The 16,343-nt window shown below is 49.2% G+C and overlaps 1 protein-coding gene across 1 annotated transcript; it reads left to right on the top strand.

Moving 5' to 3' along the window:
* The first annotated feature begins 205 nt into the window (after positions 1 to 205).
* On the top strand, positions 206 to 16,007 carry SLC35F6 (solute carrier family 35, member F6). The gene is made up of 6 exons (XM_006880607.1): positions 206 to 282; positions 11,738 to 11,810; positions 12,514 to 12,685; positions 12,889 to 13,101; positions 13,966 to 14,076; positions 15,538 to 16,007. Exons 1-6 carry the CDS (start codon positions 206 to 208, stop codon positions 16,005 to 16,007), a joined length of 1,116 nt encoding a protein of 371 aa, XP_006880669.1.
* The last annotated feature ends 336 nt before the right edge of the window (positions 16,008 to 16,343 follow it).

Genomic DNA, 16,343 nt, shown 5'->3' with positions numbered 1-16,343 from the left:
GCCAAAGCCCAATCCGGCGCCCATCCGAGGGGCGGGGCGAGCCGGCGCGGGGCGGGGCCTGCGCGCGGGTCACGTGAGCCCCGGCCCGGAAGTGCTCGTGCCGTGGACACCCCCTTACCCCCAGGGACGGGGTGGGCAATTGCTGTGCCCAACGAGTGCAGAGTTCGCGGGGTCCCTCTGTGTGGCGTGACCTGCATCTCCTGTCATGGCCTGGACCAAGTACCAGTTGTTCCTGGCCGGGCTCATGCTCGTCACCGGCTCCATCAACACGCTCTCGGCAAAGTGAGTCAGGTCCCGGCCGGGGGAAACAGGGGGCTTGGCTGGGCCTGCCGCGGCGACCCCCACGCACCTTCCCAGCCCTTCCTCCTCGCGGCTCTCCTTTTCTCCCCTAACCCGCCCTCCCCTTTTCTCTGGTCTCCTCACTCCGTACATGGACCGACCACCATCGATGAGGTGCACCCTAGGCCAAGGGACCCAAGCCATCGCTCTAACCCTAGCATGGGTCTTGACTCCCTGTGTAACTCATCTCTGGAGTCAGCTCTCTTCTCCGCGTCCCAGTTTCCTGTTAAAGTAAGAGAGTGAGACCAGTTCTCTCCAAAGACCCTTCGAACCCGGTCTTCTGCACCTGAGCCTTGCCCTTTTGAAGCTGGGAACCCGGCGCGAGGTTCTCACCCTGTGCACCTTTTAAGGGCTAGAGGCGAAGCAGCAGTCGTATTGACGGGGCGAGGTGCCAGAGAAGGGAGGGACCAGACATGAGCCTTGGGCAGGATTACTATGTTGGTGCAAAATGGAGACAGGGAACAAGGCCAGATTCTTGTATCTAGCACCGTCAAAATCCAGAATTTTACCCCTTTATCAAAGGGGTGCATTGGAGCACAGAATGGCATGTAAAATAACATGTGATTAGAAGGAAAAGCGAAATTATTAAGCTGGTGGTCTTCTTGAGTTGTTGTGTATGCATTTCCCCAATAACAAAACCCAGAAGACGAAACAGGAAAGAAGGATGACTGGAAACAAGTACTTCAAGGAAGGAAAAGGGGAGAGTGCTGTCACATTGAGGGGAATTGCAGTGATGTCAGGAAACAAAATAAACTCAGAAGGCAAGTTGTGTTGTGTACTGTAGAGTTGAAACTGGCTCATAGCTGACTTTCCAGTGGGTTTTCAAAGGCAATAAATCACACAGGAGGAGATTGTCCATCTTTCTCCTGTGGAGTAGCTCGTGGACTTGAACTTGATACCTTTGAGAGACTTGAAAGGACATGGAAATAGGGAAGAATGTTGTTACACTGAGGACATTGCAACCAAGATCACAATGCAAAATGTGTATAAATTGTTCAACAGAAAACAAATTTACTCTTTAAACACCAAAACCACAATATGAAGTGTTTGGTGTTTTTTTTTGGGGGGGGAGGGGAGATGTATATAAATTGTTGAATAGGAAATTAACTTTCTCTATAAACTTTTACCCAAACTGCCATAAGATAAATAGATTTTTAAAAATGGTTTGATGTGAGGAAGACCACTCTAAGGCTGCTGTAATAAAGTGAAATATGAGGTGGCAGCAAGGCTGGAAGGAAAGATCCTGGCAGGAGAGAATAGGTACAGAGTGAAGCTCTAGGCCTGACACAGAGGGTCAAGACAGCAGTAACTCCAGGCTTTTTGCCAGAGAGAAGAGAATGAAAGCCTTTAATCCAGACCTGAGTGCACCTAAGCAGTTTGCCTCAGATGTGATTGTGAGGGTCCAGTGGGACAGTGAGGTTGGGGATCAGGGACTCAGAAGGGCGGTCACAGCCTTCTCTCCGTAATGTGCCAGGAATCCCACGTGGGTGCCCTTTCTTGGCAACTCTTTGTCTCTTACTCTGCCCTTCACATCAGGACAAGACCTGCAGTTCACTCTGTGGGAGGGAGGGTGGGCTTTTCCAGTCCTGATTTCAGTGTGTATAAGGAGAACAGCAGACAGTGGCACTGTCTCGGTTAGATCTCATTTCTCTCTGTCCCTGCCTGGCTTAGGCGCAAGGGAAGGGGAGAGGGGTCAGATGTGATGACTCCCAGCAGAAGCTTGCTTGTGCTCTACACTGTGTGCCTTGGGGCTTTTATTTATTGTAGGAAACATAGTCTTTTTTGAGATACTGGGGAGAATCCTTCCACAAGAGACACACCTGAGAAAGTTTTCCCTTAATAACTGGAATGGCAATGTTTGACTGCCTGTCACTATGAGCCAGTTGAGTAGAGAGGCTTGCGTCTTTTAAATGTGCTTTATTCAGATTCCGGTGATCTGAGAGAAAGTGGCAGCATGGATGCTTTAAACACTGCTTCCTGACACTTCAGAATCAAATTTAACAGGGTAGCCAAAGGGAGTAGGTGAGGGGAAGGAGTGTGTCCAAGGTGCTGATAAGGTTGTTTGTTCAGTGATGTCTCTTCCCATGATGGCTGTCAGATGCCCTGTGTTTGATATTTGAGGTAGGTAGTCAGCAAGCCGCCTTGCTGATGGTGCATTCTTTAAGTAATGTTCTCAGTTTTTTATGTCATGGTGACTTGATTACAAATCCTTAGTTCCTGCAGTAAAAGTCTCACAGCTCGCTAATCAATTAGGTTAAATGACCTTACAAAGACAACTTCACTTGTCATCCTAAACTTTGTAAACTATATCTGAGCTCATGCAATGACTCGTTCAATTCAGCAGACATATATAAGGTACTTATAATATGTGAGGCACTGTCTAGACTTAGGGGAGAAAACAGATGTGACCAAGAGAATGTCTTTTCCCTTGAAATGCTCACGTTTTGAGAAGGAAGAGACAAATGTGTATATACTTGACAATCACAATGTCCTATCTCTTAAAAGAAAGGCAGAGTGGCTGGAGATCTGAATGGTAGAGCTTGGTCTTTCTGGCTCAGATCTGACCAGCTCTGGCAACATGGAGAGGTATTGTCTCCTGAAGGCTGCATCATTCCTGTGGCTGGTACATGAGCTGAAAAAGACACCCAGCCTCAGTTGGAATCTAAACACTGTACAACAAACCACCTTCCCATCCCTCTGTTCTACCAGCCATGCCTTGGCCAGCTGTTTATAGAGTGGCTGTAAAACTGCCAGGATTAGATGGTTCCTAAGGAAGTAGAGCTTGTCAGTTGCTGTAGGTATAAACTGTGCTGGCTCAGCTCCTCCCTTAAAAAGCTGCAAACCTGTCTGGTAGGATGCCAGAGGTCCTCACTTCCTGGAGGCAGTGCCCTTAGTCCTTCTGAAGAGGCAGAAAGTAGGATTCTAGATGGGAGACCCTACCCAAAACTCTGTCCTCCACCCTGTAGCCCAGATTTGCTCTCAAGAACTTCCTTAACACCAAGATAAGCCCAGAATGAGACCTTAAATGATGACTATGAGAAGGGCAGGGGAAAGTAGCTGGGTCCATCCTGGTATGAATGGTCAATTTGAATCCACATTTATCACCTACCAGTTCAAGAAGGTTCAGGAAAACAAGAATGAGCTCCTAGTGAGTTCAGGTGAGAGGATAACACACCTACTGTGTGGCACACCCTGTCATGTGTTTACTCACGTCAATGCCCATCACAACCTTATGTGGTCACTGGATAAGGAAAGGACTGAAAAATTGCTTGCTTGTATTCAGCTCAACTCCTAAATAGCAGCATATGTTTTTAAGCCAACAGGTCCATAATCCTTGTTCTTAACCATCAATGGAGTACAAGACTGGGGACTCCTCCAGTCACTGTTAGAGCACTTTGAGTTGCTAGCACATAGACCCTGTCCAGTTTGACCACCACAGTTTATAGCTCCAAGAGAAGTTTCTTTTTGTGACTCAACTAATTATTAGCAGAGCTGAGATTTGAAGGCAGGTCTTGGAACTTTAGTTCAAAACTATAATACCTCGCAGTCCCTCTTCTACTCGAGAATTGCACGTAAGCCTGCCTCCTTGGTTATAATACCCCTCTGCAGCATACCTTCCTTCCCTCTGGCCCTGGCAGCAGCCCAAGAATCCTGCTATCATCCTGCTTGGTTTTCCCCCAGAGCTGAGGCTACCTACAATTCAAATGCAGGGCCTCCTGGAACCTTTTGTAGTCGCTTGGCCTGTAAAATGCTGTGATAGTGTTTTCCTCCACAAGTTGCAGGGGAGATAGAGATGGTGGGTGAGGAAGTACTGGGTGTGCGCATATGCTTGCTGCTGAGGTGGGAGCAAAGACCAACTCTCCACTTCATGAGGCCACTGTGCCTGCTCAGCAGGTTTGGACTGCCCTGGATGAGACTGAGGTCACATGCTTGTCGGAGGAGAAGCCACCAGCCAGGCTGACCCTTTGCTCCCATCTCTGGTCTTTGACAAACAGCCCCTCCCTATCAAGTAGCTGCTTCTCCTTTCTGTAGGTTGTTTTCTCACCCCTTTCTGGGACCTTCTGCTGGTGTATCTCCTTGAGACCAAAAGATTTCTCCTCCTCTGGCATTGCACAGAGAGGCCAGCCTGTCTCGGTACCCAGCATGGGCTGATGCCATTTTGGAGCCTCATTCTCTTGATAGAATTGTATTCTGTTGAGTGAAGATCCAGAGTCAAGTGGAAGCTCGCTAAGTAAAGCTCAGCTCTGCCCCACCGCTTCTGCAGGCTATGAGACCCATCAAGCTAAGGAGAGGCATGGAATAATTTCTACTTAAACAGGGCCCTGTTCCAATAGTCTGGCCCATAGGGTTCAGGGATCCCACTAACAAAGTGGCAGGAGTTCTGAGACCACTGAATATCTATCAGGGAAGGGCCTGTAACTGTGCTTTCTATGCTCCATCCCTCTTTTGCTCTTGGCACTTTCTCCTGCTCTGGTCCCTGGGTTCTTGGACTGGCATTGCAAAGTGAGTAGAGAAGGCTTCCTGAGCCAGCTTGAGAAAGCCTTAGACCAGGAAGACAGTGTAATAAGAGCAAAGAGACCATGAAGCTTACAAGCTGTTTTATTAGACTAGTCACTCAGCTTTTCCAATTCTCAGTTTTCTCACCTGTAAACTGAGATTAATCACTTGTCCTGCCTCCTTCCTGGCCACAGTGTAGTATATCTACTCCTGGTTTATACTGAGGATGCTTCTCTGATTCCTCAGAATGAAAAGGTTGGTGATAATTTGTCACCACGTAAACCAAGGCCATCCATTGTGATGCTCCAGAGAGTGGAGTCAGCCTGGCTCTTCCTTAGATCCCACGACAGAATAAAAAGCTGACTCACTGGGCTTGATGAACTAGGGACGCAAGAGGAAATGGCAGAGATTCTGCAGAGAGTGGACACACAGCTAATCGGCCTGAACCAGCTGCATTTCCTCAGTCTCTGTCTGCCAACCCGTTTGCACTTCTCTGCAAATGCTGAGCTTTGAGGTTTCATACAGTCCGGGCTTTACCAGAGAGTGACTCATCACTCATCACGCCCAGGCTCAGGGAACGACTAAGGGACTGGCCTCTCTGCCTGGAGGCCTCCTGCCCTGGAGACCATGACTTTTCTCCAGGATAGAGTATCTCCAGAGAATGAAGGGCTTGCAAGGTACAACCTCTCCCACCTCAGTCAGGGCAGGGAGAAGAATCTGACCCAAGAAGTTAACATTGTTGTTAGGTGCCATCGAGTCTAGTATGGCTCAAAGCGACCTTGGGAACAACAGACTTGAACCCTGTCCTACCCTGTGCCATCCTCATCATCTCTGACATACTTGAGCCCATTGTGCTCCAGTCACTGTGTCAATCCATCTCTTTGAGGATGTCTTCCTCTCTTGCTGAACCTCTACCTTTCCAAGCATGATGTCCCTCTCCAATGTCTAGCCTCTGCTAACAACATGCCCAAAGTATGTGAGACAAAGTTTCACCATCCTTGCCTCTAAGGAGCACTCTGGCTGCACTTTCTCTAAGACATACATATTCTTTTGGAAGTTCATAAAATATTCAGCACTTTTCTCCAATACCACAATTCAAAGTCATTGATTCTTCTTCTGTCATCCTTATTCATTGTCCACCTAGCAGAAGCATAGCAAGTGATTGAAAAGATCATAACTTTAATCAGGCACATCTTAGTGTTAAAACTGACTTCATTGCTCCTCAGTTTTGGAAACGTCCCTGACTCAGACTTTCCCAGTGCATTTATGTCTCCTGATTTTCTGACTGTTGGTACTTGGAGTGTTGATTGTGAATCTAAGCAAGATAAAATCACAGGCAACTTCTGTTACAAGAAGGAAATACAAGAACTTTCAAGTGACACAGAAGGGGCCGGAAACTTATATTGAGGTCTTTGGTGTTAGCCCTTCTGTACACCTGATAAGCCCTTTGTCCTCCTAACTTTATGGGCTCTAAGATTCTTGATCTATCCAGCAGGGTATTTCATAGGGTAATGGATGAATTTCTTCTCCTGGTTAAGTATGTGTGGCTCTGTGGAACCTCAGAACAATAGCCAAGGTTCCAGGGAATGCACCTTCTCCCAGAAATTTGAGCTGAAGCCTCATGTTTTGATCAAGAGCTGAGGTCACATTGACCCCAGTACTTGGTGAGACGGCGCCTGCTCAGTGAAGGGGAAAGAGGAAGAAGAGGAAGAATGTCTGTGCACTACTTGCTGTATACCACATTTTTACATATTTTCTGGTTTTTATAGTTTGGCGACTCAATCAGTCCTGTCGTTATCAGCTCCATTTTAAAGATGAGAAAATTACATCTTGTCAAATCTGGGTTATTCCAACGTCTGACTTTCCTGTTTCATGCCATCTTTTTCTGAACTTATAAACTCCAGCACACTTGGACTTTAGCCCTGGATCTGCCCACTATTGACTGGAATGTGCCTGAACAACACACTGTCCCCACCAAATCTCCGCACTGCGAGGCTGACATGAGACAGTCCACAGAAAGCTCCCCACGCAAGTGTCCGGCACAGACTGGCTCTCTAAGTCTTACATCTGCAAGAATATGATTGTGCTTTGTGAGCAGTGGAATACTCTCCCACCTTAAAGGTCACTTTGTATTTACATAGGTAAATAAACTGGGGTTTGCTTCTTGCTCTGTGAGGCTGATAATATAGAAGTTAAGCACTTGGCTGCTATCCCAAAAGTCAGTGGTTCAAATCCACCAACATGAAGATGTCACAGTCAGCATCTAAAAAGATGCAGCCTTGAAAACTCTATAGGGACAGTACAACTTTTTCTCTGAGTCAGAATTGACTCCAAGCAGGGTTTTCTGTAAGGCTGGGCATCTGTGCCTATGCAGAGACCATGAACCTTGTCACAGGACCCAAACCAGAAGCCTGACTTCCTGCTACCCTAGTGCCTGAGGCCCGATCTTCTCCCTTCTGACCTGGAAGAGGCTGGACAGGGCAGCCTGTAGTACTGACACCCAATCCTCCAGGTGTCTGACCTACCCCAGGCCCTTAGCTACAAAGGGATCCCATTTCCCCAGCAGGGAACACTGCCAGCGGTTCTTGCAGGCCCTGACCAGTTCAGGCAGAACCACCTGGTGGAGATAGCAAAGACCTCCCTCACTTCCTGGGAAAGAGACTAGCAAGACTAACCCTACAGCCTTTCCAAGCACCCAACCAGTGAGCAAGAGAGCCCTCCCCTTGGGCCCAGTGTGCACCTCCAGCAGGGGGCGCCTCACACTAGGCAGAGAGGTATGCTCATGGGACAGTACAGACCTTTCACTCACTGTGACAAATATTTTTGTCAAAAAAATTTTGATAAAGTCTCAATCACTTTGACAAATTTTTTTTTAGTGTCTTCTGTGCCAGGAGCAGGGGATAGACGTGGATGGGCCTGACTGCTGAGCACACATCTCAGCTGACAGTGAACATGGAACCAGAAAGCCTTTGAGATACAAGTTGTTATTGCTGTAAGCTACGTAGGTACACTCTGGTTAGTGGTACTCCTACCAGGGTGCTCTGAATATGGACCGAGGGTGAGGATATGGCTTCTACTCACCACTGAAAGGGAAAAAAATGCTTCCCTTGAGATTCTTCTTGGCTGTCAACAGATTTGCCAGACACTCTGTTCCTTTGTCCTTCCTTGAGGATGTCCCTTGTCAGCCCTGGAGTTCCCATCTCTGTCTCACTCACTTGCTTCTGGGCACTTGGGCTGCACCCATTCACTAGCCACTAGCTAAGGCTCATTCTGCACACTTACCAAAGCTTGACTTCTGCACTTGCTTTCACTTCTGTGTTTTTCTAAGTTACCTTACCTGGCCCTCTCAGAATGGCTCTCTGCAGAAGCAAGACAGGGTTCCAGAGTAGATCTACCCCTGTTGATCCATATACCGGACAACTCATATCCTATCCTGCCGGCGGTTTAAGAGCCAAATATACAGCCGCATACTGCGCAGAAGCAGAATAGCAGCGAGAGGATGCCTTCTGGTCTATGGTCATGACAGCTTGCTTGCACCTTTGAAACTGCAGCTGGTTACAACTAGGTCTCCTGGCCCAGGCAGGCCACCAGATTCCGCTCTAACTTCCTGGTCCTCATGTCAAAATAATCTTTTGACTCCCACCATTCCCAAGGAGCCCTCCTGAGGGCCCTCCTCTCCCCACATCTCCAGGAGCAGGTAGGATCCTCTGCTTTGGGTTAGGGTCTCCAGAGCCATGTTTTCTCCTCTTTTTCTGGCATATGCTTACAACTCTGAGTAGATGTGGCCACGAATGTCTGTGCTGCCGGAATGGTGACCCAGTAGCTATACCTTCACCTAACAAGCTTTGCGGGCACTATAAGGAAGAGCCCTGATTTCTCCCAAACTGGCACAGAAAAGCCAATTGTAGACAAGTTCTTTGTCAAGCTTAGCTGCTTAACACTCCCTGGTCACCACAGCATAAAACTAAGAGAGGAGCCCCAGGGAACAGAGGCAAGCGCTTGGATAGTTCAACCTTTCACAGAGGCAAACCAGGACCATAGGAATTATGGCTGCTCGTGATACTATCAAGGAAAAAATAAAAATAGCCCTGGGTCCTGCAGTTGAGAGACATCTACTCCAGACCACATCTAGGGTGAGGGGTCAGAACAGATCAGTAGCCCGCAGGAAGTGACTCAGGGTCCGTGTTGACAGCTGGCTTGAATTGAGTGAGGAATTTGACGTGTGGCTGTCATTGTCAGAGCTGTGTCAGCAACGCAGGATGCCGCCACGAGGGAGGCGCCACAGTCTTGCCAGACTTAGTCTGAGCCAAATCATGTGCACTGGGCTTTGGGCCTGGACACACCAGCATGCGTCCAGAAGTCAGCAGCCAGAGGAGTGAGGCAAGGACGGGCTTGGGGCTATTTAGCCAAGAGATGAGAAACTTCAGATGCTTGAAAAATCTTCACATATCTTCAGGCTCCTTGCCATCGGAGTCAAAACTGACTCATAGCTGACCCTTCACTGGGTTTTCACAAGCTGTAAATCACAAAGGAGATTGTTCATCCTTCTCCCTCAGGGTAATAGATTGCCTTTGGGTTGGCAGGACACCTTCTTCCCTACTAGGCCAGCAGACTTGCTAATAGCAGAAGATCTTTCAAATGAAAGTGAGATTAGACTGGGCTCCAGAGCGCAGAACTAAGGCCAACAAAATGGAATTCAGGGGGAGGGACTTTGGTGCATGGTTGGAATGATGAGTAGGAGCTGCACCCCAGATAGCAGCTGTGAAACCCTGTGGATCACAACCATCTCGTCCCATTGTGCCCTGAGTTTTCTTGAATCAGTATTAGAAAACCCTTCTAACCAGTTCATGTTACATGAAATGAGTAGGTGGTCTGTATCGGGTGGTCTTTTCCCTGGTCCTCATAGACCAGGCTCTTGCTGATTTCCCTTTGACAGTCTGGTGAAGCCTATGGACCTTAGAGTCATGATTTAAATTATGTAAATAAAAGACTGGATCATAAAAGAAGTCAGTTATATTGAAATAAACATTGTTGCTATAGTGTTGGGTGCCATTGATTGACAACAATTCATAGAGACTCTGTGGACAATGGATCTGAACCTTGCTCTATCCTGTGCCATCATTAACACCTCTGATATACTCAAGCCGATTTTAGAATCACTGTGTCAGTCCGTCTTATGAAGGGTCATCCTCTCTTTCTCTGGCCTCCCACCTTCCCCAGCATGACATCCTTTTCTAAGGACTGGTCACCCCTGACAACCTACACAAAATATGTGAGATGAAGTTTCATATCCTTGCCTTTAAGGAGCAGTATTTCCTCCAAGACAGACTTGTTTGTTCTCTGGCAGTCCATGGGATCTTCAGTACTTTTCAAACCACTATTCAAAGACTTGATTCTCCTTCAGTCTTCCTTATTTATTGTCCAACTTTCAAATGCTCAGGAAACAATTGAAAAGGCCATAGCTCAGATCAGGCACATCTTAGTCTTTACACCGACACTGCTGCTCTTTAGAACTTCGGAAGTCATTGACAGCTGATTTTCCAAATGTAACATGTCTTTTGATTTGTTAACCATGGCCATTGATTTTGGATCCAAGTAAAAGCAAATCATTAACAACCTCTGTCTTTTTATCATCAGTCATGATACTCCCTTTTGGTCCAGTGGTGAGGATGTTTGTTTCCTTGATGTTGAGATGTATTCTATATCGAAGGCTGTCGTCTCTGGTCTTTTGCAATAAATGTTTCAAATCCTCATTACTTTCGGCAAGCAAGATGATGTCATCTGCAGAAGACAGGGTGTTGATTATTCTTCCTCCGATTCTAGCGCCACATTCTTCTTCAGATAGTCTAGCTTCTTAGATGATTTGCTCAGCATAGAGATTGAAAAGTTATGGAAAAAAACTATAACCCTGACTCACTCATTTTTTTATTTTGAACCATGCACTGTTCCAATGCTCAGTATTCACAATAACAGCTTCTTGGTCTAAGTGTAGATTTCACATGAACACGATTAAGTATTCTGGGATTCCCATTCTTCTCAATGTTAGCCATAATTTGTTAAGATCAACACATTAAAATGCCTTTGCATAGTCAATAAATTTTAATAAACTTTTTTCTGGTGCTCGCCATTTTCAGCCAAGATCTTGAAATAAACATTAAAAAAGAAAATTTGTCTATGGCCATACCACCCTGAACACGCCCGATCTCGTCTGATCTCGGAAGCTAAGCAGGGTCGGGCCCGAAAAAAAAAAAAAAAAGAAAATTTGTGACATAGTAAATATATATGTGTTTCTTAACACATTATAAATGGTGAGTCTAATTACTAAAATTTTGAAGAAATGTTAAGTGTGAAAGACATTTCACAGAATCTGAGTATCTCTAATGTGATAATGAGGCTACCTGTGATTTCTGTACATGACAGAACCACCGAGGCTCCAGGACGTGAAGGGAGTACTACATTACATTCACTGACAGATGTTAGTGGAAGTGAAGACAAGAGAGAGCCCTCGTCTAAGGCTGTGTCATCTCAGTTTGGGGTTGTGTCACTTCAGAGCCCAGGGCCTTATCACTTCACAATCTGGGGCCGTGTCACCTCACAGTCCAGGACCCTGTCATCTCACAGTCCAGAGCCATGTCACCCCACAGTCTGGGGCTGTGTCACCTCCCAGTCCAGGGCTGTGTCACCTCAGAACCATTACACCCTACAGCCTGAGACCATATCACCTCACAGTGTGGGACCCTTATACCTCTGAGCCTGGGACGGTGTCACCACAGCCTGGGCTATGTCACTGCCCAGCCTGAGGCTGTGTCATCTCAAGAGTCTGTGCCTCGTGGCGTGCAGGGGCTGAGGTTCTCCAGCATTGCCCACTGCCAGGATTTAACCTTCTCCCTCTCTGCTGCAGGTGGGCGGACAACTTTGTGGCCGAGGGCTGTGGAGGGAGCAAGGAGCACAGCTTCCAGCATCCTTTCCTCCAGGTACCTGCCCCGCCTCTCCCACCTCCTGCCTCTCACGCCTCAGACCTGGGAGGTGGTGCTGTTGTCTGACCTAGGACCAGGGCCACCTCTGGCCATCTGTGTCCTAGAGGAGGTGTCTCCTTCTCTGCCCCTCTTCTTCCTCCTGTCCTCCTCCCCCCAGAACAGGTCAGGTTCAGAGAGGGCACACTCCTCTTGGGTAGCTTCAGAGTCCCAGTGACAGTCATGACCTGGGCGCAGAGAGGCCAGCACTCACTGTGTCCAGGTGGAGCACATTTGGAAAGCACAACCCTGTAGCCAGAGCCCACCCTCCTTCGTGCTCTGAGAGCCCAGACCCCAGTGGGGGCAGAGCAGACACGTCAGTGGAAGAGGCTTTAGAGCTGTACAGAGAATTGAGGCTCACACATCAGCCCCAGCTCCACATCAGCTGCCTTTGTGATCTTGAGTCAGTCTATTAACCTCTCTGGGCTTCCGTTTTCCTATCTGGAACTTGATTAGAGGTGAGCCCATTTGGTGGTTTTCAGACAGGGTCTCCCCAGTTTTGAAGAGGCAGGTCTCTGGGCTCCCACAGCATCTCTGCTCTTGTCTGCTTCATGCTGGGCTTCTAGTTAAGCTCCTGTTTAAGAGAAGCAATAGTGCCAAAAAGAAAGACAGTGATCCCCGGGTTCCTCCCACCTCTAAAGCCCCAGGGCGCTCGTTGCTGCAGGCGGTGGGCATGTTCCTGGGAGAGTTCTCCTGCCTGGCTGCCTTCTACCTCCTCCGGTGTCGAGCTGAGGACCACTCAGATTCCAGTGTCAACCCCCAGCAGCCCTTCAACCCCCTGCTTTTCCTGCCTCCAGCCCTCTGTGACATGACTGGCACCAGCATCATGTATGTGGGTGAGTACCAGGCCGGGAAGGACTCAGGGGACCCAGGGCTGAAACAGCCACCACTCTTCATTTTCCTGCCCTGTCTCCCTCCCCACATGCCTATGCTCTCACACACACATTTATTTATTCAGTGGAGATGTGCTGATAACTTCATGAACAAGCATCCCCTGTCCTCTGGTGCTAACAGTCCTATGTCTGTCCCCTCCTTCTAGCTCTCAACATGACCAGTGCCTCCAGTTTCCAGATGCTCCGGGGAGCCGTCATCATATTCACAGGCCTGTTCTCGGTGGCCTTCCTGGGACGGAGGCTGGTTCTGAGCCAGTGGCTGGGCATCCTTGCCACCATCCTGGGGCTGGTGGTCGTGGGCCTCGCCGACCTGCTGAGCAAGCACGACAGTCAGCACAAGCTCAGCGAAGTGATCACAGGTGGGGCCCCGGTGACCCCCTCCTCCCTGTCCTCCCTGGGAGCCAGCACAGTTGCTCAGCCCTTGCCAAGCCCTGCTGCGTGTGTGCCAGGTGCTGGGAGGGCACCAGTTCTCCAGGTGGCCAGTGCTGTGTGGGGTGACCAGAGAATGCTCCAGCCTCATCGAGGAAGAGTGACAGGGAGCCCAAAAAAAGGTGGATGAAAAACAAGAGTGACCAAGATTTGAGGGGGCTGTGTGAATACATACAAACCACTGGATTGAGGAGTTGTTGTTATATGCTGTTGTTAAGTCAAAAACAACCCATAGCTGACCCTCTAGCTGGTTTTCAGAGGCAGTAAATCCCAAGGGAGGGGATTGCCCATCCTTCCATGGAGCAGCTGGTGGATTCAAACCATGTGCCTTTGAGATTGCAACACAGCTTCTTACCAGTAGGCACCAGAGGGAGATCGCATTTATTGAGTACATGTGGAGTCAACTCAAAGTGATGCTGAGCTCTATGAATTTGTCCTCCCAGTCCCAGAGAGAAGCATCTTGGCTCCAGCCCCTGGGTCACCAGAAATGCCTACCTGCCCCCACTGTGAGCTTGCAGACCACTTGACCTTCTGGGGCCTCCTACTCTTCATGAGAAAACAAGGGGTGTCAGGGCCTGTCCCCTCAGGCCAGAACAATCAGACATGGATGAGCATGACTGTGCCTTGAACCGTGTAGCAGCCTGTGAAGGTCAGGGTTGTGTGTACTACAGATCCCTCTGGAGTCGTCTCCAGTGACTGGGGCCAGCTGCCAGTCCCGTGGCCACGCTGCCTCCCTCCTCCTCCAGGCTCAGTGTGGCCTGGCCTCACCCCACCCGATCCTTTCTTTCCCACAGGGGACCTGCTGATCATCATGGCCCAGATCATCGTTGCCATCCAGATGGTGCTAGAGGAGAAGTTTGTGTACAAACACAACGTGCACCCACTTCGAGCGGTTGGCACTGAAGGTTTGTGGACATGGGGCCTGGGTGCTGGGGAGGCGTAAGGGCAGCACAGGGTAAGGTGCAGGGAGAGTGAGGTGCAAAGGGGCACAGAGAGGGGGTGGACCACTTTCTTCCCTCGACCAGATTGTTGTTGTTTTCATTGTAATCCATTGAGGCTAAACTGATTCATAACTGTCCCTTGCGGGGGTTTTAAGAGGCAGTAAATCACATGGAGGAAATTGCCCATCCTTCTCCCACAGAGCAGCAGCACAGCTCCTTAACACCAGTGTTCCTTCACCAGATAGGAATCCAAAATTTGTCTGGCATCGCTGTGCACAAGACCAGCTGCTGGGGTAGGAAAAGGACAGGGTGAGTGAGAGGCCAGCCCTTCTCTGCCAGAGCTGACCAGCAAGAGAAAGGGCCAGGCACGGCACTTCAGCTGCGACTGTTTAATCTGGGTGCCATTTCATTTGGCAGACACATCTGAGTCTGCCGGGGTAGGGAAGGTGACAGTTGAGGTGCAGATTTCCGTGGGCCAGGTTGGGGTGTCCAGACAGAGCAGACATGGTGAACTGGCTCTGGGTTTGGGAATCAGAAAGGAGGACAGTTGGAGTGAGGGATAGAGTTGATGTTGGGAAAATAATCAGTGTTCAGAGCTGTGGTGATGCCACCTCACCGCAGTAGGTAGGAACATAGGCATAGAATCTCAAGTTTAAACAACAGGCAGGGAGGGCTCACTGAGATGGTGACTGTGGGACTACCAGAGTGGTCTCTGGTCTGTGTGTGCCCCTCGGGAGGTGTTGGTTACAGGCCCACAGTGCAGGAGCTTCTGAGTGTAATCAGTCTGCCAGACAAGCCACGTCACTAGCCTGCTGCGTGTTTGCATTATTATTGTGTTTTTTTCTTAGCAAGACTTTTTGAGCAAAACAGTATGTTGATTTACATCCTGTTACAAGCTTCTAGTCACGGGCCAGTAGCACATACTAAATAGAAAACTGTTTTCCAAACTTGTGAAAACAATATAACAATTTTTTTTTCCCCTTTTAATTACAGCTAGCTATTCTTTTATTGTGGGGGGAGGTTTGTGTGTTCCCCTCCCCTTAGTAGATAGAGTAGAATTGACTTGAAAACGTCAGAGGCCATTGTATGTGTTAAGGGTCGTTCTTATGTTTTGTTAAAGTTTGTGCAGGTAAGTACACATAGTTCTTACTCTTGGTCCAGTCAAACACACACACACATAGTTCTTCCTCTTGTGCCAGTGAAAAAAATAAAGCCTTGATTGAAGTGGAGTCGGGCAGCAAGAGCCCGTTGTAGGTTCCTGATGGAGCCAATAAGGATCTGGTTCCAGGGGTAGGACACGGAGATGGAAGGGCAGGCAGTAGGGTATGAACACCCCTGGGAAGAGGTGGGCCTGGGCTAGGGAACCATTGTTTCGGGGGCATGTGAGGAGTGGGGAGTGTGACCAGTTTCTCTCCCCTCCCACAGGGCTCTTTGGCTTTGTGATCCTCGCCCTGCTGCTGGTGCCCATGTACTACATCCCTGCTGGCTCCTTCAGCGGGAACCCAAGAGGGACCCTGGAGGATGCACTAGATGCCTTCTGCCAGGTGGGCCGGCAGCCCCTCATCGCCCTGGCACTGCTGGGCAACATCAGCAGCATCGCCTTCTTCAACTTTGCCGGCATCAGCGTCACCAAGGAAATGAGCGCCACCACCCGCATGGTGCTGGACAGCTTGCGGACCGTGGTCATCTGGGCGCTGAGCCTATTGCTGGGCTGGGAGACCTTCCACTCCCTGCAGATCCTCGGCTTCTTCATCCTCCTCATGGGCACTGCCCTGTACAACGGCCTGCACCGGCCGCTGCTGAGCCGCCTGTCCAGGAGCCAGCCCTCAGCAGAGGAGGGCGAGCGTGAGAGACTGCTGGGCGGCAGTAGGTCCCCTATCAGCGACGCCAGCTGAGCCTCCCCCAGGGGCTCTGCTGCTGTCTGGATGCCTCTGCTTTCACCCGGAGATTGAGGCTACAAGACTGCTGGGCCTCAGATGCCCTGTCCCTGAGACCTCACCTCCCGTGTCCCTGCAAACCCCTGAGCACTGCTCCCCAGGTCCTCCCCTTTTCATCTCCTGGGTAGTGTGACCCAGCCCCCTCAGGCCTGAGTGGTGACAGCCCCCAGCCAGACTCTCAGCGCTCAGGAGCTAAGTCATGAAGTATAATTGCACGTCTTCCTTCTGAATCAAGAGTTAGCTTTGGTTCCAAAAAGAAGAGAAGCCATGACCAAGTTCAAACCAGAGCTAAAC

This window comes from Elephantulus edwardii, unplaced genomic scaffold (genome assembly GCF_000299155.1).
Source record: "Elephantulus edwardii isolate Elephantulus edwardi_28Jun2011 unplaced genomic scaffold, EleEdw1.0 scaffold00009, whole genome shotgun sequence".
Classification (NCBI taxonomy): Eukaryota; Metazoa; Chordata; class Mammalia; order Macroscelidea; family Macroscelididae; genus Elephantulus; species Elephantulus edwardii.
Note: the sequence above shows the minus strand (reverse complement) of the source record. Positions and strands in the feature narration are given on the sequence as shown.

Coding starts and splice junctions, on each gene's coding strand:
- SLC35F6 (XM_006880607.1), top strand. CDS start 206: ATGGCCTGGACCAAGTACCAGTTGTTCCTGGCCGGGCTCATGCTCGTC. Junction 11,811..12,513: donor TCCAGCATCCTTTCCTCCAG/GTACCTGCCCCG, acceptor TCGTTGCTGCAG/GCGGTGGGCATGTTCCTGGG. Junction 14,077..15,537: donor TCGAGCGGTTGGCACTGAAG/GTTTGTGGACAT, acceptor CCCCTCCCACAG/GGCTCTTTGGCTTTGTGATC.